This window comes from Piliocolobus tephrosceles, chromosome 2, assembly GCF_002776525.5.
Source record: "Piliocolobus tephrosceles isolate RC106 chromosome 2, ASM277652v3, whole genome shotgun sequence".
NCBI classification, from domain to species: domain Eukaryota; kingdom Metazoa; phylum Chordata; class Mammalia; order Primates; family Cercopithecidae; genus Piliocolobus; species Piliocolobus tephrosceles.
This window is the reverse complement of record NC_045435.1, coordinates 62,726,321-62,753,095: the sequence shown is the minus strand read 5'-3', so window position 1 is coordinate 62,753,095 and position 26,775 is coordinate 62,726,321. Positions and strand designations below refer to the sequence as shown.

The 26,775-nt window shown below is 43.3% G+C and overlaps 1 protein-coding gene across 1 annotated transcript in view; it reads right to left on the bottom strand.

Moving 5' to 3' along the window:
- Positions 1-20,204, bottom strand: part of PDZRN3 (PDZ domain containing ring finger 3) — a 238,450-nt gene extending 218,246 nt beyond the window's left edge. The window contains exons 1-2 of the mRNA XM_023199922.2: positions 19,372-20,204; positions 4,318-4,404 (exon numbers count right to left, since the gene is read on the bottom strand). Coding sequence (XP_023055690.1) covers positions 4,318-4,404; positions 19,372-20,094 — 810 coding nt within the window. The 5' untranslated portion in view covers positions 20,095-20,204. The remainder of the gene's footprint in view (positions 1-4,317; positions 4,405-19,371) is intronic.
- Positions 20,205-26,775: the final 6,571 nt, after the last annotated feature.

Genomic DNA, 26,775 nt, shown 5'->3' with positions numbered 1-26,775 from the left:
ACTGAGCACAAACTAGATACCAGGTACATAGTGAGTGTTCTATGTGTACTGTTTAATCCTCACAGTAACCACAAGTGATAAGTACTATTATTATCCATTCCACAGATGAAAAACCTGAGACTGAGAGAGAGGTTCAGTAACTCACCCAAGGTCACACAACTAAAACGTGGTACAGCTCAGTTTCAAACTGAGGTGAAGTGGATCCTCTTGCACATGCTCTGTGTGCAATATAGTCTCCCACTGAGAAAACCCAAAACACACAGGAATTCAGAAGTCCAACATTTCAGGCTATGGAATATTCCACTAGATGAACTTGAAGAGTCTCAATGGACCACAAAAGATTTATGAACAAGCTTGAGTTCCCTAAGAGGTGATGTCAATATATCAAATGAAAAGAGATCTGTGTTTACTCTGATTTAACCACTTTGCATTTCTTGGCTGGAGAGAAAGAGGGAGATAGGGGATGGGATTTTGGCTTTCGTTTGTTTTGCAAAATACCACACTGCACATAAGCAATAACTCTTAAGGAGCACTAGAAAGTTCAAGCAAAAATCAGGGAGGAAGAGGCCAGAACAAACACCAGAAGTTAGATTAAACTGAGGCAGTGGTGAGGGGTGGGAAAGGATGCAAAAAGCACATAAAGCAGGTAGAGCATGGCAGCTCACACCTGCAATCCCAGCGCTTTGGGAGGCTGAGGCTGGTGGATCGCCTGAGCTCAGGAATTCAAGACCAGTCTGGGCAACATGGTGAAACCCCATCTCTATGAATACAAAAAATCAGCCGGGCATTTATGGTCCTAGCTACTCAGGAGGCCGACGTGGGAGGATGGCTTGAGCCTAGGAGGCAGAGGTTGCAGTGAGCTAAGATTGTGCCATTGCACTCCAACCTGGGTGACAGAGTGAGACCCCCATCTCAAGAAAATAGAGAAAAAAAGAAAGAAAAAAGCTAGATTTTTCTCTTAAAAGGTATCTCTATTCTAAGTTTGTTTGGCTCCTCTCCTAACACATTTTAAGTTAGAGCTATTTATCAAGGTGAACTAATATGACTTGGAATTTGTTTTGCTGGCTTAAGTAAGAGAGAAATGAAAGGGACTGTTTTCATAGCAGGGGTACCTAACAATAAAGTACACTTCCCAAAGGCTTAGGTGAAAGGTTTGATACAACAGACTAGCTGCTGTTTCTTTAGGGTTGAGGACTAACAAATGATATGATTTTGCTAAGAGCATTGCATACTGATCACGCAATGAAAAGCCTTACGTCAGAGCTATGGCTGGGCTATTTCACAACCCAACCAAGCATCTAACACAGGAATTCCTTGGGAAACACAGACATCATTTGTACTGTATTCTTCTAGTAACTAATGTGTGTGCGTTGTTGCTCATCTTGGCTTTTTAACATGTACTCAATGACCTGCCAGATTTTCCAGGCAACAGTGCAGAATACATTCAGGTTTCATTATGCTATTTCTGCTAATCAGGACAAATTTTGAAAAACACTATGGCAAACACATGCAGGTGGAATTAAATTTTCCTCAGGGGGCCATGCAGGCAGTTCTTGCAAAAGGACCACATAAACTGAAAATAGTAATGCAAGCTACAAAATCAGGTCTGGCTTGTACTCAAATCACCTTTTGTAAAAAAGAAAAAGAAAATAACTGAAACATGCTCTTTGATAAGCACAAGGAAGAACTGTATTCCAGTGGGGCTGGAATGTCACTTTGCACCTGGTGAGTGTGGAAACTGAACACCATCTTCACTGGCTTTAACATAGTAGGTTTCCCAACAATCACTTGGCCACAGGCCTCTCCATTTTGAGCAATTTCCAACATTAGGCTTTGGTGTGGTTTAGACCTGGGGCAGAGAATAGGTCTTCTTGGTTTGGGTTCTTTTGTTTGCTACAGCTTATGAAACATTTAATTGTGAAGTGAATATTAATTTATTGAAGTTGTTTCTCAAAACTGGTAACAAAGGGTGGAGGAATAATTATGAGTGTAAACAAGGAACAGCCAACTCATCTGCGCTAAATGGCAAAACATGTTCTTGATGGTAAATTGTAGAACATGGCTCATGTTCTGACCCACTGGCTCAAGTCTGACCCTGCTGCTTCCTGGAGCCAAATGTCTAGATATTCGAGTGCAGCTTGCTCCCTCAGTCCCTCCTAAGACTGGAGAGTGCAGCAGACCCCTGCCAGCAAAGATTAAATCAGAACAGCACATGATGGCACCCAGCCTGGGATCTCAACCAGTAAAAGGTAAAAATAAAAATATACCAACCTCACGCAGTTCTACAGTTTTTTCAGAATTCCACGGAGAGAATACAAGAAACACAACTATGTGGTCACATCCCTGGGGCTCAATAAAGTGGGAATGATCCCTGTCCCCATCTACCTTCATATTTATAATTTAGTCTCATCATTTACAATGTTCTTTTTTATATGTATGTTGGATAAGACAGATAATGTTCATCATTTTAACAACTACAAATCACATAAAGTTGTCATTTCTTATAATAAACCATTGTTTGTTTGTTTTTGAAACTGCAGAATGGGCTAAAAGCAAAGGGAATTTAATCATAAATCTCTTTGTGTCACTCTCCTCAACTGAAGCCATGTGTTGGCCACTCCCACCCTAGGTAATTTAAATCCCAGACTCAAGACTTAGGCCCTTTGGGGTCAAGCCCTTGTTTCCTTCACCAGCCCTCTTTCTGACCACTTCCCCGCCCATCCCTCAACTCTTTCCATTTCCACACTCTGCTTACTTGCAGCTCCCCCAATTCCCAACTCTGTTCCTGCTCCAGGCCTTGTATCAGCGCCAATCCCCACCCCTGCAAAACCCTAGTGTCTAACTGCTTTATTTTAGCCCAGGGGTCTTCACAGGTGGATGCATGTAACACAATGCATTGGAACGGCAGGAGAACATACTTCACATTTTATTCATAGTCATATTTTAATTTTATTATTTAAAATACTCCCTTTTGTAGGTAACTTTTAATAAGGCACATAACGTACTAGTTTGGTAGTGTGTACACGTTATATATACAAATAAAATTTGGTCATCTGATCTAGCAAACTCTTGTTCAACCTTCTGAACTCAGCTCCAATGGCCCCTCCCCAGGACACCTCCTCCCGCAGGGTTAACTCATCCCAAGGCATCGTTAGCTGGGGGCAGGCACAGAGTACATCAATGTGAGCAGCGCTATGCTCTCCCAACTCATCAGTCTCCCCATCTGGAGGTGAGCTCCACGAGGACAGGGCACACACTATTCCTATCTGGATGGCTAGCATCTTCTTGTCCTTCAGGTTTCTGCTTACTACTATCTCCTCTTGTCTTTCCTGATAACCCAAGCTAATGATACCCTTTGCTTCTTGGCTGGTACCTGCCATGTGCCAACCTCCCAGTTTTTTTCCTTCATCATAATTCTTCCAATCCAATCTGTAATTATTGTATTCACTTGTTTCTTGTCTGACATCCCCACTAGGACTCAATGACCACAGGGCCTCAGTCTTTCTGGCCTCCATTGTACCTCCTGGCCCTTAGCAAAGAGCCTATGTTCAATACTTATTTGCTGAATGAAAGATTTTTGTTTTCTTTTCCTTTCCTTTAACTATTTTCCTTTCAAGCTAATAAACAAGGAGACGGTCAGGAAAAGAAAAGGGTAAGGGATGGGACATATTCAGATAATCCCCCTTGAAATGTGAGATTCTGAAACACTGCTACTCTCCGGAACCCATTCTTTGAACATTTTCCCCATAATTAAACTGGCAGATTTGAATTCGGCCTCTTCTTTCTAGAGGAGTGTCTGCTGATCAATGTGGTGGTCAAAGAGCTGCAGTGGGAGGAGAAAGCAAAGGGATGCAGTCACCCACAAATTAGGGAATTGTCTCTGACTAACGAACAGCTGACAGAGCAGAACTCAAGATCAGGCTTCCAGTCTGGAACCCACACTCCAGCTTGGTCTAGGAGGGTGGCTGGTTACCAATTCCAACTGCACACATCTCATGCAACTTCATTCAGCCCAAATGCTATACAATCAGAAATGTACCCCCTAATAAAGAAAAAAAAAGAAATTCAAAAAAAGAAATGCACCCCCAGAACCAAACAGTTTAAATTAGCTGTTATATTACTAGGCCAATGCTGTTTTAGGAGACTACACAATAAAAATCCCTAAGTGTGAAGATGTTAGATAGCCAATGAACTCTAATGACAGAGAGCAGAATGAAGTGAGCAAGGTTTCCTGCTCCTCGCTGTCCCCTTCAAACCTTGACCTCTCTTTCCAGCTACACCAGGAAAAGGAAAAACACATTTTAGTAATTAACATACCACACTCGGCCGGCCACCAATAATATTGAATCCCAGGGAGCCAGAGTCCCGATGCAGGACAAGAGTCAGGCTTTTGGTTTCTTCGCCCTGCAGGTAACAAATAAGATCAAATTTTTATTTACCAACAGGGAATAGATGGTAGGAATTTTCCTTCTATCTAAGTGTACTCAAGGACTACTCAGCTAATCATTACAAATCCTGTTATCTCTTGGGAAGTTTAACCAAAGAAACTTCTGGAACCCATTCTGAAATTCTGTCTTGTGTTTAAGAGCTTATAAACATTTCTAGATACCATCTGACCCTAGAATGACCACATAAGAATGTCTGGAGATGACCAGACATGCCCAATGAACATTTTCTGTGAATGACACCTTGGTCTGCAAATGCATCTTTCTTTTGACCGGCCCATCGTATGCAGGCTGTCTAGACGGCTACTTTCCGTTCGTTTCTCAACCATTCTCAACAGCAGCATTCATGTCATGTCATGAAAGGTTCAAATAGCAATCCTTTCGGAAGTGTGAGTGCATGCATGGCCCATCAATAGCCATCTCTGTTTGGGAGACTTGGGGAAAAATAGTGCATGACAAGTGAGATGCAAACACAGAAAACAAAAAATCCTGAATCTTACTGAAAAGGGGGAGGAGGCATTTTCACAAAGTAATTACTGTCCAATCCACATGAGATGCAGAGCTGTTTAACAGAAAGCACTCTGTTTAAGGCTGGCCATTGTGAACCCCTTTAAATCAAACAAGTAGAAGTGACCCAGGCAGGTCACAGAGCGTAATGTTCGACAGTCAAAGGCAACAGAGATGCCAGGGAGAGTGTTCTCAACTAACACTCTCAAGTGACAGCAGGCAGATAAAAATAGATTTAACCTTATGTGAAAACTGTCACGTAATATTCTTTGACATAAACATTCAACTCGCTGATACACCTTTGACATGTTTCCAATTATATGAATGACATGCAAAACATCGCAGCCTGTGGACTGCCTACAAATTGGCATTTGCTTCACTTAACGTTTTCTATTTAAATATGGTAGTATTCAAATGTGGTATTTCTTTTCCATATAAAATATTTAATAAGCTGTTTTAAAAAATAACACTGACAGCTTATGACAAAAGAGATTTTACTCTGATATTTTTGCTTTCTGTTCAAACTTTTGTCTTCTACCTTTTCTGGGGAAATAAATGGCCATATTTGAAAGGCATGAATGCAACTCTCTGACTCAACCTCATTTGCAAAGGAAAGTACTGTTTCTACCTGCAGTGCCCTGTGAGTTTTCCGGAGCACTGCCTCATTTATTGCTATGGCTGTCAATGTGCAACTCTGGTGTCACATTTTGCCAGGAGAACTGTGCCCAGTAGAGCTAAAAAAATATTATTAAAGATCAACGGGCTTCACCATGTAGAATTATCTCCATGCTTAAAGTCTTAGTAACCACAACCCCTTTCTCATGACTATTACTATACAACCAAATTAAAAATATTTTCAAAACTTCCTTGTGAGCCTAAACATCAATTAGAAATACACTGTGAAAACAAAAACGACAATTTATTGTGAGAAAAAGATACTCTGTTTCTGATGAAATAACTAGGTGTCCTATAAGGACAACACAACACTCATTTCTTAAGAGTCACTTACTCAATATATAAAATACAGAATTACATATAAAAAAGAAGCTAGTCTCTATCAAGTTACTGTACCCAATGAAAAACAGCAGGGCCTCTTTAATGACAGCCTATTGGGTTTTTAAAAATGTTCTGATAAACAGCACCACCATCCAAAGCATCTATCGACACTGTCCCTCTTTAACCAATTTGAACTGTAGCAAGTTAAAAGGCAGTGACTTTCACTGCTTTAAAAGAAAATCCAGAATCAACCTAACGGTTTTGAGATATAAACATGATTTTCAAATTGAAACAGTTTATATCTTTCTACTTAGGACGCTGAAAATCTCACTAAGTCCATTTCTGACTTTGCTATATTAAAGGGGTGAAAAGTTAGAAATACATGGGAATTTGGCAAATTATCTTACATATCTTACATGTCTGGCTTTCATAATTAATCAATGATAGAAACTGCACAGTTACACAGTAATCCAAGGCAGATGGCTTTAATTTGACAATCTCAAGTGATGCACAAAGAAGAATGCACAATCATATGATTTAAAAGATTGGTTTTCAATCTACTGTATGATAACCACTTATTCAAAAAAAAAGAAGAAAATAATCTTATTACATTGCATTGACAATGATAACAGCTAACATTTACTGGCTGCAAACTATGTGCCAGAAACTATAATGAGCATTTAAGTGCTTTATTTCATTTTTTTAATCCAACCAATCTTAAAAATTGCACTATTACCATCCTCATGACATAGGTGGGAAGACTGAGGGACCGTGATTAAGAAAGCTGTCCCATGCTAAGGAGCTAGTAAAACGTTGAGCTGGGATTCAGACCCATACTTCCCAATCCGACACCTTAATTATACTTCTATACTACTCTCTTTCTGTGTAGAATATAGAAAATAATTCCACATAGGTTAGCAACATCTTAGGTCCTGCTCAAGATGGTTTTATTGTTGAAATTCCAAAAAGGAACTTATCAAAGGAGGGCTTATCCAGGAGGCCAGTATCAGAACAAAATTCCAAACTGTTTACTGAACTATTTATCTCCAAAGGAACCAATCTGAGATGTGTGAAGACATCTAAGTCCAGCCCTGTCCTCAGAGATTTCTCCCAAGGGATAATTAAGACAATGTCTGAAACACAACATTCCTCGACCAAACAGCATCTTGCAAAGAATGTTTCTGAACAACTAAGTTGACCTTCTGTGCTTCCTTGCCAGATGCAATGCCGGGAAGAAACAAGAGTGTTCGTATTTTCTATAAGCATCTTGATCTAGTCTACTGGCCATAAGGGTCAGACATTGGCTTTAGGTTGCACTGCCAATTTTAGGGCAACATGTAGAAGATTCAACACAGGATGCAGGGAGGGATAAAAGAAAAGTTCAGACTGGGCTGAATTCCTTTCATTTCTCTAACTAATTACCAAAGGTTATTTGCTATTCGTTGACAACTTGATTCTGGTTTTTCCTTTTCATTCCTTTCCCCATAAATAGCCTTAACTACTTTAACTTCTAATTTTTCAGAAGAAGTATTAATTGAGATTGTAAACAGATATTCTTCACACAAAACATTTAACATGTTAACATTAATCTGTTCCTAGGGTCAGAAAGGTTCAGGATAGAGGGTACTTAAATAATTCTCATTCAATTACATCCCACCACTTGAAAAGAGGTGTAAATGGGATAAGGACAAAGGCTCTTATCGAAGCTGCTTTCCCGACTGTTCACAGACATGGTAACTGTGATAGGCAGCAGCATCTTTCATTTACAGGAAAATTTAACCAATATTGGTCTGTTTGGGTAGTTTATCATAACTCATGATTTGCAATGGTCTCAAAACATAGTAAAACAAAGAGGGAAATGAGCCCAACTTCACATAAACTGATAAAAAAATAAACACACTTGCCTTCTGAAGCAGGGATTGTATCAGTGCTCTAAACCTGGAAAAACTGAGGCTCAGGGAAAATCACACACTTGCTCAAGATCACACGGTGGCAAAGTAGGAAGGTCATGACTGGAACCCAGGTCCACATGTGACTCTGGTGCCTACGATCTTTGTACTGTGCTGGTAAATGTTTGCACCCTATTCTAAATCCTTCTGCCTCCAAAGACTGAGCCTGGCATGACGGATCAGACAATTAATTCTTCTGGCAATTACAGTTTTAAGTAAGGCTTCTTTGGACTATGCAATAATAACTGCAAAGATTAAGAATGTCTATTATACCCTGAAAAGTATAAGAAGACTATGCCATGACAGGAGCAGCATAACGGTGAAGTTCTCGGACCATTATGTCCATTGCATCTGGCAAGGAAGCACAGAGGTGAACTTGGTTGTTTAAAAATACTCTTTGCAAGATGCTGTCTGGCTGAGAAATGTTGTGTTTTGGACACTGTTTTAATTGTCCCTTGAGAGAGATTCTCTGAGTTCAGGGCTAGACTTAAGATGTCTTCAGGCATCTCAGATTGATGCAACATCAGAGTCAGAACCTGAGATGTTTCTCCTCATCCACAGAAAGGGAATGATAATGGTTCCTTCTCATGTCACCAGTTCTCATGTCACCAGGTTACTAGGAGGCATGACTGAGACAGACAGATACCAAAAGACTGTCTCAGTACGGCACCCGGCCAATAATTAGCAACCAAAACACAAGGTACAGTGCTAAGCTGGACGTACACACAGCTCAACAGCGAGGCCATAATGCTCTTTTCCCACATATGTTACTCTTCCACAAAATCTAGGCAATGGAGAATGCCTAATATTGTTTTAACTTAGTCTAAAGCAAGTTTGGAAGAGCTGGGGCCTGAAAGTTAAGTAAATAAATATCATTATATATTCCTAACTGTGTCTATCTTTTTCCATGACTGGAAAAAGAGTGGCACATTTTAGGGGACCAGTGGAGTGACCACCAGGTAGACAATTTTTATTCTGAAGGTGGTGGGAGGAGACATGGGAAAGGAGACAAGGGGCGCAGCTCAGCTTGGACTTTCAGTGGAGCATAGGAAGACAGGAAGATGATACTGACCAAGTGGGCTGTGGGCCAGAAGGGGAAATCACATACATAACATGGTCATACCTGGAAGGGGATGGCCACAGAAGCAAAGGGGATGGGAAACAGATTTTGACTCACAACAGGATAGGAGAAACATCAAGGTTGAGAAACGGTGAACTCAGGAACAGTGGAGGCAGAAACGAGCTGGGGACTCTGGGAGCACAGGGAACTTGGGGATTGCTACACACTATAGACTGCTTCACGGTCTAGCATATCAGTGGGTCTCGATGGGTTGGTACAAAAAGGTGAAGAACAGAGGAAAAACAACAAATGGAAATGGAGTGGCACTTCCTTGGCAGCTTTCACAGAGTTGCCTTCTATTCAATAACTCTTCCCAGAGGGCAAGTGTCTCCTCCCTTCAGTAACCCCAACCCAGGAGACTAAGAAGTTCTCAAGAAGAACCTGGGATGCAGGGTCCAGAAGGGCAGTTCTGCTCATATTCTGGAGACCAGCAACATCTCTGTTTCCTTGGGCTGGGCAGGAAGCTCTAAAAGATCTTTAGCACTCCAGTCCCCACCCAAACCCAATTCAAGAGGTTAGCTGGGCCCCTAATGCAATGTAGGATCTCCCTGGGAGAAGCTTAGGTCTTTACGATTGAGAAAAGGCAGGGACATATTAACCTTGGAGAAGGTGATGTGGGTATTCAGACCTTAACACTGACACGAACCATCCAAAGCGCCTAAGCCAAGTCACAAGCAGAAATGGAAGCTCACTTTTCAACAAAAAACAGATTTTGTTTAAAAGAAGCTTTGCTATCATATTTGAACATGTAACTATTAGATCGATGTTAAAATTACCCCAAATAATCTTCTCAGCTTTCAACTCAAGGTCTAATTAGATAAGAATTGGCGGGGGGAAGAAAAGTCAGTGAAAAATCAAAACTTAAATGTAATTCGAATGTCAAAAAGACATCTTATGTGGCTGCATTTTTTTAAGCATCCAAGAATCTGAACCATCTACTGGCAAAGTCCCTTTTCTCTTTAATATTACTCTGTTGCCATTCTCCTCCAAACCATCCAGCCTCAAAAGCTTGGATATGAGACATCTCCTAATCAGTGTGGTGGTTCGCAGGGTCCATCCATGCCACTGTCAATGTGGACTCTTTTTAAAAACTCCTTTCTGCCCAAGGACAGGTGTTCCCTGATGATGTCTGTTGTGGGACTCACAGCAGAGAACTGGCTAGACTGGAAAGTTGCACAGTGGGTTTTGAGAAATGTAACTGACTGACCGCTAGTCTGTGTGATGTAACACCTCACAGCCTTAGATTATGCAAAGCTCACAGAGACTTACTAGTCTTCACACAGTTGGGAAACAGCTCTGTCTGTTGACTAGTGACATGAAAGCACTGTATATTTGGCTGTTTCCAGGCAAAAATGTGCAGAGATGGGGGCTGAGGGGATCAAGAGGTAGAGCTGGCCGCCAGAAATTCTGTACTGAAGAACTGGTGGTATCTTTGCTCCCTATGCTCAGATGCTTTTGTTCTCTTTGTAGTTAAAACTTCTAAATTCTTAATGGTAAAGCTGTTTGGACCAGCCCTGCCTTGTAATTCAACCCAGCTCTAAGGAAGTGATTCTTGCAGAAGAATATAAGAGGAAACTGTTTCAAAGCCTAAGACTGAAGATAGTCATAAGGATGGTGCTTGAAATTAAGTTGAAATTGGATGAGACACTCAACAGAAGTATTAATGGATGTTTCTGTCATCAAAAAAAGGTGTAGAGAGAATGAAGAGAGACAAAGGTCACGGGGGAACAGGCAGAAAAAAAAAACAGAAGAGCTTTTCCAGAGTCATAATATCTGCACAATAGCATACACAGTCCTAAGCCAAACATTTTTGAAAAATAATATGAGAAGACGTTTCAGTACTTTCCTAGTTTAAAAAAGTCTGCTGCTATATTTACACAACCTGAAAACAAATCCATAAATGTCCAATTTTTTATTTCCATGAGCTTGATTTCAAATTTTCTCTCTCATTTTTGTCACTGACTCATCTGCTTTTCCGGTGAACAACCACAAGCAATGTTTCACCATAAATGATACCAATGAACCTTTAAGGTGTTACAGCATCTTAACACTTCCACTTGATTAAGGGGTGTGCTATGATCTGAATGTTTATGTGCCCTCAAAATTCATATGTTGAAATCCTCATCCCCAAAGTGATGGTATTAGCAGGTGGGGCCTTTGGGATGTGATTAGGGTAAGTGCCCTTATAAAGGGGCCCAGGAGAGATCCCTTACCCTTTCTATGTGAGCACAACAGCAGAAAGACAGCCATCTATGAACCAGAAAGTGAGTCCTCACCAGACTGAATCTGCTAGCAGCTTGATCTAGGGGTTCCTAGCCTCCAAAATTATTTTTGTTTATAAGCTATCCAATTTCTGGTATTTTTGTTAGAGCAGCCTAAATAGACTAAGTCAGAGTGGTTTTCAAATGTACACATCCAATTACCAACCAGAAGCATTTTCTTCCCTAAATTAAAAAAAAAAAAGTGCTATAGTTTGGATAATTGTCCCCCCAAATCTCATGTTGATACCTAATTCCAACACTGGAGGTGGGGTCTAATGGGAGGTGTTTGGGTTATGGGGGTGGACACCTCATGAAGAGATTAATGCTGTCCCAGGGTGGTGGTGGGCAGTGAGTGAGCTCTGCTCTATTAGTTCTTGCAAGAGCTCCTTGTTAAAAGAGCCTGGAACTTCTCTCCCCTCTCTCTCCATCGCCTCTTTTCTCTCCATGTAATCTCAGCAAATGCAGGCTACCCTTTGCCTTCTGCCATGACAGGAAGCAGCCTGAGGCCTTCACCAGAAACTGAGCAGAGGCTGGTGCCATGTTTCTTGTGCAACCTGCAGGACCATGAGCCAAATAAACCTCTTTCTTCACAAATTACCCAGCCTCAGGTATTTCTTCATAGCAACAAAAATATATTAAGATAGAAAGCAGAGGCTACTCATCTATAAAACCATAAGGGCACTTGCTTACATGAAAGTAAGAGGTTTGTCTGGCCAGTCTCTCCTTAGCTTTGTTAATTTGGGTGGGAAAAACATAAACAACCCTGTAACCCTCATGTTATTCATGAGCTTTAGTCCTCCCACTTTACATCTTAGCCCAAATGAACTTAAATATCCCTCTTTCACACATTTCCACTATTGCAAAACAGATGGAGGATAGAAATCCAGAGAACTGGTCACTCAGGGGCAGCAGGAGACTTATAATGAAACCGAATCTTTGAGTAACAATCTCTTTTCTTCTAGATAACAACCACTTCAAATTCCTACACTTTCTTCAGTGATTTATTTGAAAAAATGTTAAAATCCTACAGGTGTCCAGCAATTAACAGACAAGAAATGCTTGATAAGACTTACTGTGCCCTTACGTACATCACCTCATTTTATCTTAATAACAACCCTAACAACAGGCATATTATGATCCCATTTTAGAGGTGAGGCAATTAAGGCTTAGAGGTTAGAAGAGCCTCCCAGGGGCCCTCAACAACACAGCAAAGGGAACACATGAACCCCCAATATCGCTGATCCCAGGATATGGATACTAACCACACGCAACACACTAGCTCTATTCAGGGTATCCTGGAGTCGGCCTGTGGACCCAAGGCCTGCACCAACCTTGACCCACAGTCTGATGGGACTTCATCCCTCACCTATCCAAACACAGCAAAGACACGGGGCACCTAAAAACAGCTTTTAGCAGAATACTCAGGGTGCTCTCCTGCCCAGGAATCATCTCTGCACACACACTGCTGATGCCAGGGAAAAAGCTCATCACCGCCCTTCCTGGGGATGGGGTGGCTGCAAGGCCTGCAACATACAAAGATTATGCGATGCCTCTGCTCTTTAAGTTCCCTGTAAACATATGGATGGAATGAGTGAGAAAGGTGGCCGCTCAGGTCCATCTGGTAGTTATTTTCTTTATAAGAGTAATCATTATGTTATACCACTTCCCTTTCTTATTGGAATAGGCTTATTAGGACACTATTAGTCAAGGGGAGACAGTGGCTAACCCATGGCATAAAAGCTTGGGTGAGCAAAGAATAGTAAGACTTGTGTTTTCAAAGGCATACTTGGGTGTCTGATTGATCCCCTGGGTTAAAGCTGCTCAATTTTACCTTTCTATCAAATGGTGCCAACCACAGGCCCTGGCACTAGGGGTATGAGAATGTAAGGAGCTAAACTGCAGAATCCATTTGGAAGAACTTCACTTCATTCCTACTGTTAACCACTCTTAAAGTTACCAGGATAAAAATTAAAGAGATGTGCTCATATTCCATCCAGGACATTATCTCTTTTTTGTCTAAATCTATTTTGTTCTTTTACAGGTTCTCGCTCTGTTGCCCAGGCTGAAGTGCATTGGCACGACCCGATCTTGACTCACAGCAACCTCCGCCTCCAGAGTTTAAGCGATTCTCCTGCTTCAGCCTCCCCAGTAGCGGGGACCACAGGTGCGCACCACCAAATCTGGCTAATTTTTGTATTTTTAGCAGAGACAGGGTTTCACCATGTTGTCTAGACTGATCTCAAACTCCTGACCTCAAGTGATCTTCCCAGCTAGGCCTCCCAAAGTGCTGAGATTACAGGCGTGAGCCACCGCGCCTGGCCTAAATCTCTTTCACAGCCAGGATCTGTTTTGTTTTGTACTCTATGTGCGCTACACTGGACCTATGTAAATGGGAACATGGTACGGAATGAAAACATTTCATGGACCAGAAGCCAACAGGCAAACTAACATGAGCCAGTGGAGGACACTTGGCAAGTTATTTAACTTTCTGAGCTTCTGTTTTTTCATCTGTAAAATGAAAGGAAAGAGTCATAGGTAAGAGCACCTACCCTGCAGGGTCTGAGGATGAAATAAAATAATGCATGTACACCTCCAATCCAAACAGTACTTGGCATATATAATAATGGTGCTTTGAAAGCCTGTGTGAGACTTCAGAAAAGGACACTGCCCCAGGAAAAAAATTCTTATTTTGTTAACAATGTGAGCTCAGAGATAGGCAACACTGGGTTCAAATCCCAGCTCTCCATTTAGAATCTAAATTCTAGCCTTAATCTTTCATAATCTGCCACTCCCATAAAAAAAAAAAAAAAGAGGTCTATCTAATGAAGAACGTGGAGACGATAACGTATGCACATACAGAAAGTACCTTAAGTGTATGGCACCCGGTGGAACTCAATGAATATTATTTCTTTTCCTTTTAAGCTCCTTGGTCTACAGTCCAATGCATAATTGCCTTATAAATAGATTCTTACTCATCAAATATTTTTATAGCGAGGCAAGCACCATTTCTGAACACAGAAAGAGCCACTTACAGATAAATCTCAACAGAATTACCATTTCAAATTGTCTGGTTATGCTCATTTTATCCAGTGTAGCCGGGTAACATATTTGTAAACCAAATCCTAATTTTCCTTATGAATCACAGAAATGAAATAGAAGTGACAATCTATAATCTTCTTAGCAGAAGTGGGCTGTTTTGTTAGATACACTATGGAATGGCTCTATGCAGGAGCTTTTCAGAAACAAAATATACTTCATGATGAATACTCTAAATAGACACATTTCCAAGTGTTTGGACATCTGGAACACCTTTTGATACAATTGTCTATCAGATTTACTTATTTCCAGTTCTGAAAAAGACAAAATAGTTTCTGGGATTTGGGACTTTATAAAACTTGATCTGGATGGATCTAGTGGAACAAAAATAATGCCTCCTCTAAACCTGGAAACAATTTTGTTAACTGGGGCATCACAGAGAAACTCATTCTTTTTAAACACGAGCCCACTTTTGGTTAGCAATCTGAAAAGTTTTGATGACTGCCAAGACAGGCCTTTCAATCTTGAACTCATCACCAAATGAATACATACCAACAGCTTACAGTGCACATGGCAATGGATTAGTGCCATAGACATGGCCCTGGACAAGTCAGACTCTTCCACTTATTTAGTTACGTCTATGATAAATGCCATGCAGGAGGGTTACCAAAGTAAGAGTCTCAGGGCACCAGATGTAATCTGTGAGGTCGAGAGGCCTGGCTTCCTAGAGGTAGTGATACTTGAGCTGAGATGAGGATAGAAAAAACGATTGTCTAGTGATATGCAAATCCTAAGTGCAGACAGAAAGGCTGTGGGCAGGAGGGGAGAGGTGGAAATTTTGCAGTTACTTAGTGCAGAGTACTTGGTAAGATTGTTCCAGGTAGACAGACAAGCAAGTGCAAAGGCCCGGAGGCAGAAAGGAGCTCAGGGGCACATGCGTGGACTCTCAAAAAGACATGAGAAGCTGGAAGAAGAGGATGAAGGGGAAAAGAATCCAGGCAGGTGGAGGCCAGTAGGATCCCGAGTATGCTGGACCTTATAGCCACCCAAGAGAAATGGGATGACACAGGAAGCTTGAGGGAGAGTAATAAAAGATTTACATTTCTAAGAGATTAATTCCTGATGCTAGGTAAAGAAGGAATTGAAGAGGAGCAAGAAGATTTGTTGAGGAAAGAGTCATGGTCCAGGCAAGAGAGAATGTTTGAGACAAAGGCCAATTTTGCCCCCCAAGGGACATCTGGCAACATCCAGAAATATTGTTGATACCACTTAGAAAGTGCTACTACCCTCTAGTAGGTAGGTAGGTAGATGCCAGGGATGTCGCTAAACATCCTACAATGCACAGTTCAGCCTCCCACCCCCATTACCACCACCACCACCACCACCACCACACCCACACCCAAGAATTCTCCATTCCAAAATGTTGGGAGTGCTGATTCAGAAATTCTTTTGGACCAAGGTGGTCATTAGAGTGAGCTAGAGAGCTGTGAATAGATTCAAAATGTATTTAGGAGGTAAAATCCGCAGGATTCAAAGACAGACTGGATGGGAGCTTAAAGAACAAAAGGTACCGAGGATGTATCTCAAGTTTTTCAATCAATCCAAGGAAAGTTATGTTCAGAATTTTTCCTTTCCCAGAAAGAAAAGCAAAAAAGATGTTTGCTCTGGAGAGCTTCTGCTCTAAGAATCAGAGGGGTAAGTCAGGGTGGGAAACTGAGGCTGGGAGCAGAACTCTTTAACTTACTCAAGTGTAGCAATCCCAAGTCTGCTGCAGCTTAGATGTGGCCTCAGCGAGATCAGAGATGCCTGTCTAGGCTACGATTATTTGTCATTTAACTGGTAGGCAGTCTGGGTTTTAAAATTTTATCCTGGTCTTAAGAAATTTAGGAAGGTGTTCAGCCAATGGTCAGTAAAACCATAACTGTGTGAAGACCAGTACATGTTTGGTCTCTATCTACTTGAGCATAAGCTCCTCCTTCAGCTTAGCAGCTACTTAAAGGACAAGCATCATCTGGCAGCTCATTGGAAATGCAGAATATCAGGCCCCTGGCCAGCCCTAATGGATCAGAATCTCTAGGGGTGAGACTCAGGAATCTGTGTTAAGCTCCGCAGTGACTCCAATCATGCTAAGGCTTGAGAATCCTTAATATAGATCACATGGTAGAATAGAAGAAATAACATCTATGCTGGTACAGCACTAACCCTAACTGCTCAGCAGGCGTCAAAAAAAACTGAAACCTAAGATAATTTAAAGAATGCCACATTATTTAAGCAAGTTCTAGCTGCTGAAGAGCTGGTACTGAAAATCTGAGGGTTTCCAATCTCCTTCAGCTTATAACAGAGATGCAAACATTAGGGCTTATTTTTTTTAAAAAAATAAAAATGTTGCACATGAAAGTTTCCAGGACATATAAATCCTTCTGCCTTTTAGAAGAGAATAAACAGTACTCTGGTAGGAACAGAGAGCCGGCCCAATGAAATAAACAAGTTCTTAAACAGCTTCCAGTGGGAGGAGTTTTATGGTTGACGCAGGAACAGCAAAAGCGTTCAGCAAGGGCCACTGAGGGTTAATTTCAGGGCAAGGAGAGACAGCAAGCTTCCCTAAGGCCTCAGCTGAGGCCACCCTGGGTCTGAGGCCAGGGAAACCATCTAGGGCAGCTTCTGGGCCAGACCATCCTTTGCTGTTCTCAAGGCTGGCACTGAGGTTCATCAAAGTTCCAAGCAGGGCTCCAACTCCAGAACAAATCTTTCTCCGTAAGTTCAAAATCAACATCTTGTCCCTAAGCTTAACATCCTTCTTTATGCTACCCACTAACCCAACACAGCCTCAAAAACATCCACAGTTTTGATTCAAGTATCATATTTTTGACTCTAAGAGAGATTTTACCCAAACACTCCAGAAAGAAAACAGAAAGTTAAGAAGAAATAATAACCTAGCTCAACAATAAATGATGCATAAACTCTGGGGCAGTGAATGGCTTATTTATAAATAAGTGTCACTTAAAACGACAAAGGAAGTCCAGATGACAGCATAAACAGCAGAAACTCGGGAACTCCTTCACCCTAAATCTGGCGCCTGATTGAAGACCAAGCTTTGCCCTCTGTTTTGGTGATACGAAGACTCACACCAGTCTTTTGTGTGCCTGTGAGGTCCTGGGTGAGCTGTGGAGCTGTAAATATTTGCCCTTCGCCCAGAGCTGGCCAGCTGCTGAGACTGCAGCTGACAGACAGGCCAGGGGCCAGGAAGGGGGGCCAGGTCGAAAACTTGCAGGCCTGGTGTGCTCCTATGGGGGCTGGGAGAGGGCAGGGGGAGGCAAAGCAGACACAGGCCCCTGGGGGAGCCTCGGGCAAATATTTTCCCCTTTCTGCCACGCCATCTGGAGCAGGCAACCAGAGCGGTGGCAGCAGGCCCAGGGCCCTCCCCAGGAAGGCAGAAGCACCCAGCTGTTGAAAATGTGGCTTTTGCAATCAGGGAAACCAGTGGTTCTCAACCAGGGCGACTTTGCCCCTCCAAAGGACACGTGACAATATTTGGATTATCACGACTTGGGAGGGAGGCCAAGAATGCTGCTAAACATCCTGCAACGTACAGCACAGTACCCCGCACCCCCGACTAAGCGTTATGGAGCCCAAAATGCCAATATACCCCCAAACTGAGGACTCTGAGGTAGAATCCGAGTCCAGCTCTGCTCCCTCAGTCACTATTTATTTTCGGACAAGTTCTATAACTTCTCTGAGTCTGTTCCCTCATCTCAAAGGACAACATAGGTAATGCATGTAAAGTGCTTCCTATTGTTGATGACACTTAATAAACACTCAATTAATGGTACTTGTGGTTGCACTGAGGGGCAACATGATAGTGGTTAAGAACGTGAGCTGGAAAGATGGGCACACAAAGGTTCAACACGCAGCTTTGCACCCAAAAGCTGTGGCCTAGGCATGAAATTGCCCCTTAATGAGCCTCAGTTTTTTTCATCTACTAAATGCGAAGGCTCACACCTACCTCACTTGATTAAAAAGGAAATGACTGGGAAGAATGCAGCACCCAGCCTGGAGCAAAGTAAACCCTCGCTCAAGGGGACCGCTCAGGTGGAGATGTTAAAATTAATTGTAGGCAACACTTGTTGAGCATTTATTTACTCTCTGCCAGGCACAGTACCAGGCCCTTCCACTAAACTCTCTCCCTGAAGCCTGACAAAAACCTTTCACACTGAGGGAAACTGAGGGACCTGGGAATGAAGTCCGTTCACCCAGCTGGTCAGCAAAAAGCCCCAGATTTGAAAACAGTTTTAACTCCAGATAACTTACACTTAATTTTACTTTATACTTGTTGGGGGCAGGGTGGTCCTTTAATTCTTTCTGAAGTCCCTGGATGAATACCTCAGGGGTGCCTGGCTGTGTTTTTACTCTGTATACCACGTCTCTAGGGACCATAGTTTCCAACTTTAGAGAGGTTAAGCAGCTTGCTCAAGGTCAGCCAGCTAGCTGGCTGCAAAGCCCACGCTTGCATCCAGCTTTTACCCCAGAGGCCTCTCTTCTGGTATCCCTCTTAACTTACTCTACATTGGCTGTGGGTTCCCTTCATTTTTTTTCTGGAATCCTAGAGGATGCACGGATACAATTCACGCAGTGTGTCCATCTTTCCTCTCCTGAATGTCAGTCTATAGGTTTCTGACCTCGAGAGGGTAAGCAACTTGCCCGAGATCCCCCAGCTGGTCTGAGCAGCAAAGCCTTTCAACGCAGTTTTGACTCTGAAGCTGCATTCTTCATTCTTATCCTACACTTGCTTGTGGATTCTTTTTCGTCCTTCCCGAACCCCTGGAGCTGTGCAGCTATACTTTACCGGTTACGTCTAGACTATAGGGGCCACAGTGTTCCACCTCGGGCAGGTTCAGCGACCTGCACGTAGTGACACAGCTGGTAAGCAGTGGAAGAAGAGGGAGGAAGCAGGGATGTTCCGGGGAAGCTCAGGGCATCCCTGTACCTAAAGGGATGGGGCGGATCCCGGGGTCCCGGGGGAGCCTGGCTGGAGGTCAGGGCGGGTAGCAGGCGCCTACCTTGCCGCCGGGCGGCGCGGCCACGCAGCGGCTGAGCGAGTCGAGGCGCGCGCTGTATTCGGTGAATTTCTTCTGGTAGCGCAGCGCGGTCATCTGCAGCTCTAACTGCGCCGCGGCCAGCTGGGCCACCAGCGACTTCTCGCGCTTCCCAGCCCGCAGCGCCTCCTTCTTGAGCGCCTTGTGCAGAGCGCCCAAGCGGGCCTGCAGCGCGCCGTTGTGCGCCCGCAGCGCTCGCGCGCAGCAGTGGCCGCCCGCGCGCTGCTCGCCGTGCGTCAAGGGCAGCCCGCAGCCCTCCTGGCAGCGGCCCACGGGCCGCGCGTCGCACGCGTCGCGCATGTGCGCCTCCACGTCGCGCCGCAGCAGCACCTGGCCGCAGCCCGCGTGGCGACAGCGCGCGGGCGCGAAGTCGCAGCGCTCGAGGTGCTCCGGCAGCTGCTGCAGCTTGACCACCCGACCGCAGCCGCGCGCCGCGTAGGCGCACTTGATGTCCAGCTTGAGGATAAGGCGCTTGAGCGGTAGGACGTGGTTGAGCTCTTTGGCCGACAGGCGACCGCGGCAGCGCGCCGGGCAGCTGCCCTCCTGCACCACCCAGGGCAGCACGCAGCCGGCGCAGAAGACGTGGCCGCACGGCGTGGTCAGCGGGTCCTCCAGGACCTTGTGGCACAGCGCGCACTTCAAGTCCGGGTCCACGTCGCCGTCGAAGCGGTCCAGCTCGAAGCCCATGGTGGCGGCCAGACCCCGGGGTCGCCGCCGGGCGGCCGGGCGCCCCCTCCCTCCCCACGAGGCGGCCCAGACAGGCCGGCTGCGCCGCCCGCCCGCTCGCTCGCTCTCCCCGGACTGAGCCTAATTGATCCAGACTTCCTCGGAAAATGCCCGAGGAACAGGACTCCTCCGGCCGTATTTGCGCGAGCGCGAGCGCACAAACATCTTGCCTCGGAGGCCTCCTGCCAGCCCCCTGAAAAAGGGAGGAGGCTGGAAGGCAGAAGCGCGTGGGTGGACACTGAGGCTCGCCAGACGGGACGGGCCAGCCCAGGACGCCAGCCTGAATCCTTTCAGGCAACTCCTTTCTGTTTGTTCTCTTACAGTCTACGCTATAGGAGGCAAAACGCCAGCCGAATAAAGCTCGCTGAGTTTGGAGCTGAGGCTAGTGCTTTCTCCCAGACGAGTTCTCTTGGAGCCCCTTCCCGAACGGATCAAAACTTTTTTACTCCCTTCTCCCTCCCCCTTCCTCTAGTGGCTGATTGCAGAGGACTAAAAATATCTTGGGGCCTGCTATCTCAGCACTTACGGTCTTTATTTATTTCATTCCAGGGAAAGTTACAGAGCCTGCGGGACGCTCCGGCTGCAACTTCAGTTCCGAGATCAGAGGTTCTGTGAACCTCCAGGATTTAGCAGGTTTCCAGGACCGCTGGGTGAATCTACCCGGGGAAATTTTGGTGGATAAGAGCTGCTTGCCAGCTGTCGGAGTGGGAGAGGCTAGCGTGCTGGCTCCATCCACTTCACCTAACACCTCTGAAGTGTCTGCCCTGCAGTGTGGCAAGCCTGGTGCCGAGCGCTTCTAAATCCGTCGCTTTAAAGATCATTAGTACAATGTTGTGAGAGGGTTAGCTCCATTTGAAAATTATTTTCCCGTGATTACAAAAGAAGCGATGCTGACTGCAGAAGTTAGAACTGGGAGAAGACTCGATCACCCCTACGATCATGTCAACAACTGCCCTCCTTCAGTTTTGACTTTGTGGGTACATTTTGTCATTTTCCGTGTCATTTCCTGAGTCTCCAACTCAGGCTGGAAGAAGGGAAAAAAAAAAAAAAAAAAACAAGACAAAAACCAAACTTGCCCTGTAGATCAAACCAAACTTGACCCCTGTAGGGTCCTGTAGATCAGTGTTTCTCACATTTTAATGTGGTTGAGGTTCTGATACAGGGGGTCTGGGGCGGGGTCTGAGAATCTCCGTACTGAAAGCACTTCCAAGTGATGCCAATACTGCTAGTCCCTGCTGGTCCTTGGATTCCCACTTGATTGGAAAACCCTGGCGATCCATAGATCTGGACGTTTATTCCCTGCTTTGGTGTAGCTTTTCAAGCAGTACAGCAAACCTTGCTGGGTAGCATTCAGCAACACTCCTGAGCATTGGAGGAACATTTTTGGAATTCCAAATGGGTGGAAAGTTCATAGCATCATCCATGGATTTTATTTTTTTACCTCTCAAGGCTACAGACATTCCTAAGAAACACGCAGTCAGCATTGGTGAGAGTGGAATCAAGCTATGGAATTCTCATTTGCAATCTGCTGCCAGTTTCTGAGCAGCGAAGCGGGAGCTCTGTATTCAGCGAGACTCTGGGGCCTGGAAAGTGGGATTACAACATCCATTTTGTCTAATTGCTTTCCTTCTTTCTTTTATGTGGCTGCTAAAGCCCCATGACCTTCACTATTTAACTGCTTCATCAGAGTGAAAGAATTGCCTTGATGTTCATAAGGATTACTTGTTTCGAACTGACCTTTAAAAAGTTGTCACTCACTAGATTTTTCAGTGCATGGTTGAGGTCACTGGACAGTGTTCTTTAATCAGTGTTGGTGGCATTTGTTGCCTATTTGTGGTGGAGACTTTTAATTGCTTTAATCAATTAATGCATTGCTTTGATAGGATTCTGCATGGGGTGGAATATTATTGGCCTTTGTTCAGGTAAGCTTGTGCCAGGGAATCCTCCATCAGTATATTCATTAAGCTACTCATGGGCTCTCAGATAATGGGTAGGAAACAAATTCTTTCACCAAAGGTGTGTGGGCTTGTCAGTTTCACAGGATGAGCTAGTGTCAACAGGGTGACAATCTTCAAACCAAACTGGTTTTGAGAAACAGGGAAGTTCTGTCCTACACCATAAATGTAAATTAGTGCTTACTTGGGGTGTACACTTCTCTTTGGAGATGTTCTACCACCCCTCAGGTGGTCTTCCAGATGGCAGATTGAGAGGTTGTTGCTGAAATGCTACAGCTGAGGCCGCGGAGAAGCCATAGCCTACTGTGGATTGGCCTCTTTAGGCAAAAGGAAAGTCTATGCCACTCCTTATTGGTTAGTTTTAGTATCAAAATTCTTGAAGGTTAGAAAAAAAAATTCTACAATGTCAGATCTGGCAAAACCGTGCATATGATTTCAGTCACCGAACTTCACAGGAGAAATGAGAGCCAAAAATATTAGGAAAAAGGAGTTCAGGGCAGAGTTTCTAAACCTTGGTACTGCTGACATTTTCATTCAAATAATTATTTGTTGTGGTGAGGGGTGGGGGTGGGGGTTTATCGTCTGCATTGCAGGATATTAAGGAGCATCTCTGGCCACTATCCACTAGGCATAGTAACAACCCCTTGTTGTGACAACCAGACATGGCCAGTGCCAGATTGAGAACCACAGTTTTAAGAAAGCATTATGCTCATTACTGAAGTCAAGCAATGCTGTCAGCCCACATTTTCTGCTGGCTGTGGAACCACCTGGTGAATGCAGCACAGTGAGAGAGGGATGTTATTATAAATTGGAAACTCAAGGCACCATACCAATAAACATGAGTGAAAACTGTAGGAAGATGAATGTTCGGTGTGGCAGGCCTCCTGAGAAAAGTAGCTGATTTTTCTGACATGGATTAGATACTTACTCAACCATCCCAGAAGCATCTGAGTGTTTATATATGGATGAATTCCTTGTGGACAGCTGGATTGGTCACTTTGCAAATGATTTTTGGGGCTTCCACTACTTTTTTCTCTTACCCCTTCCTTTTATCGTCTGATTCTGCACTTACTAACCAAAATGTGGCCCCAAGCCTAATAAAAATACGATTTCTATATTCACCACTATCCCATTCTGATTTTAAACTGTTTTTAGTGTTCTTTCCATCAGCATGTTTAATCAGAAGATGATAATAATATCTACCACTTTTTTGGAACTCTTGCTAGGTATCAAGCACTGTGCTCAGAATTTGACCTTCGTTGTCTCATTAGTCCTCACAGCACATAGAGAGGTAGATATGTTGGCCACCCTGTTTTACAGATGGAGAAACTGAGGTTTATAGGGGTTACATAAGATATCTAAGTAGGTATAGGTACCTTATAAGGTTACATAAGATATCCCTCCAGTCAGAGATATCAACAGGAGAATTTCAGAACCCTCACTCTTAATCACCATAAGCATTATTTGTCCTCCTCCATAAGCTCCAGCTCAGGAGGCACTCCCTTACAAATGATATGGATAATCACTCCACCCCTCCATGTTTTCTGGGTATCAATCCTCAGCTGCTCCTAGGGTCTGGATAATTTGTGGCTTTAGGACTAGAAAAAACAAACAAAAACTCAAGGGTTTAAAAATTTTTTTAAAAATTTCTTCCCGAAGCTTAAATATTTGTATTCTGCTAGCTAAAATAGCACTATACAATTAGATAAGGATCTGCTTTTACCAAATGAAAGTACCACCAGAGTGTAATAAGGTGCAGCAGTCATCCACAAAAACAAGTGTGAAACATTTCGGTCAGACTGCTTGCCTGTTAAGATAGCCAAGGTCAGCCATCCTTGGGCCTGACACATTTGTTTGGCCTTGGGTTGAAAGGTAGGGAGAAGAGAAAGTAATTCTATTCTGGAGACTTTTGAAGACTTTGGTAAGTCAGGATGAGTTATCACAGTAGGGACGCTGGACAGAAGAACAAGAATTGTGAAAATGCTTCTTACAAATTTGAGCAAAAGTCTGGTCTGCAAAAGTCTGGCTCTCCTTTCCCAATTCTCCAGATGGGATTAGCTTCCACAGCCCTATGCACATACCCTTGTATAACATTGATCACACTTGAAATGTCTTAATTTATCTAATAATTATTTAGTAGCTATTATATGCAAAGAAGAGGCTGTTCTTGCACTGGGGCTACAGAGGCTAGCAAAATAATAATCATAATCATAATCATAATCATAATAAGCAGCAGCAGCAGCAGTGTCCCTCCCCTCTTAATCCTTCATTTCAGGGTAAGGAGCAGCAGATATCAATAAATGAATAATAAATGAGATGACTATGGAATATGATAAGTTCCTTAATACAATGCTGCTCAAAGTATGATCTGGGGACCAGAAACATGGGCGTAACCTGGAAGCATGTTGAAAGTGCCCAATCTCAGGCTGCAGCTTGGACCTACGAATCAGAATCTGCCTTTTAGCAAGATCACCAAGTGATTTGTGTGCACTTAAAGTTTGAGAATCACTGCTGTAAACACCATAAAAGAAGCTCATATGCTGGAGAAAAATCAAAGAGGCCCATTTGAAATAGGGTTGTCTGGGGAGGGGAAGTGTGCGTTGTCGCTTGAAGGATGAGAATGAGCCAGCAATAGCTGGGAGAAGAACATTCCAGACAGAACAAGAGAAAGTGCTGAGGTTCAAAGCAAGTACATGGTCTATTTGAATTAGACAGAGTGTACCTAGAACTTGGAGCAGAGTAAGCCGAGCAGAGAAGAATCAAACAAGGGTAGAAGTGTAGGTGAGAACCAAATGGACACGGACCTGCAGGACCTGTGGAGGAAGGAGACTGAATTGATTCTAGTGCTGGATGGCACTGAAGTATTTTGGGCAGCAGAGGAGCACAGCTTGATCAATGTCTAGTTTCCATGTCACATATTACACTCTATTATAGAGTAGGGCAATCAAGTTCACATTCTGTCCCCCATGTTTAACACTTAGTAGAAACATAATAAATATTGAACAAATAACTGTTCCCTCTTCTTGCTCCATGTAAGTTCCTGCTGCTCAGATCTTAAGTGTGGGTTGGTACTACCAGCATGAGGTATATGTATCACAGTATGAGTTAAATAGGCCTCTGTGGCCTAGTTGGAGTACCTGTCAACATTTAGAACGTTGTTCCCATAACAAAATCAATTCAGAATTATGAACAGCCAACTCCCATATGAATAAGTAGATCACTATCTGGTTGTTAATTGGTAGGTTTTGTACAGAATATGCATGTGTATATATACATATAAATGTTCATATACATACCTATGTATAAACATACATGTACATGCATACATACATGCTGGTGGAACAAAAAAATTGTTTAGCTGAGCATAACAGAACATCCAAATAACCATGGAACAAACTAGTTAGAAATTAATTTCTCTCTCAAGTAAAAAAATATGAGCCATAGTTAGCAGGCTGAGGCTGGTATAGTGGCTTCCAGGTCATCAAGGACTCAGGATTCTTTTCTCTTTCTGCTCCACCATGTATAGGGCCTGACCTCTATGCTCATTTCATGAAGCGAGATAGCTGCTGCCCAGCCAACCATTCCAGGCAGAAAAATGGAGGAAGAAGGGGCAGGCCAACCTGATTAACCTAGGGGAAGTAGCTTAACTTAATCAGGTTGACCTGCCCCTTCCTTCAGGAGCTTTTCTGGAAGCTCCACCCAACTACTTTCTCTTACATCTCAACAGCAACAGAATTTATGAAATGTATTCTTTTACAAAGGCACATTGCTTCCTGGGATATTAGTAGGTTCTACCCTAAGACATCACTTTGCACCCACTATGACGACCTAAGTCAAAAAGACAGACAATAACAAGTGTTGACAAGGATGCAGAGAAATTGGAATCCCCACATGTTGCTGTTGGGATTGTGAAATGGGGCAGCCACCTTGGAAAATAGTTTGGCAGTTCCTCAGAATTTAAATATTGAGTGACCATATGACCTAGGAGTCCCTCTCGTGGGGAGAACTGAAAACACATGTTCACCCCAAAACTCACACACAAATGTTCATAGCAGCATTATTCATAAAAACCAAAAAGTTGAACCAATCCACATATCCACCAACTGATGAATGTATAAACAAAAGGTTCTATATCCATGCAGTAGAATACCATTCACCATAAAAAGAAATGAAGTACTGATTCATACTGCAATATGGACTTACACTGAATACATTATTCTAAGTGAAAGAACAAATGAGAGACCACATGTTTATTATTCCATTTATATAAAATATGTAGAGGTAGCAATTAGGGCTTACCAAAAGCTTGGGGAAGGGGGAAATGAGGAATGACTGCTAATGGGTAGGGGTTTCCTATTTTCACATGATGAAAATGTTCTAAAATTAATTGTGTCAATGGTTACCTAACTCTGTGAATATACTAAAAACACCGAATTGTACTCTTTAAAAGGGTGAATTTTGTGGCATGTGAATTACATCTCAAAGCTATTCTAAAAGTGCAAAAATAGTAATAGGGTTCTGTTAATAAGGAAGAAGGGGTTGATGGCTATTAGATACACAAGTGTCATTCTCCATTTGTCTATATACATTCGTAAGCTATTTTGTTTTTCAAAATTATATGTATTAAACTAGGGTTTATTTTCCTGTTCATGCTAAAGGCTACATGTTTAAAGATTATTGAATTAAA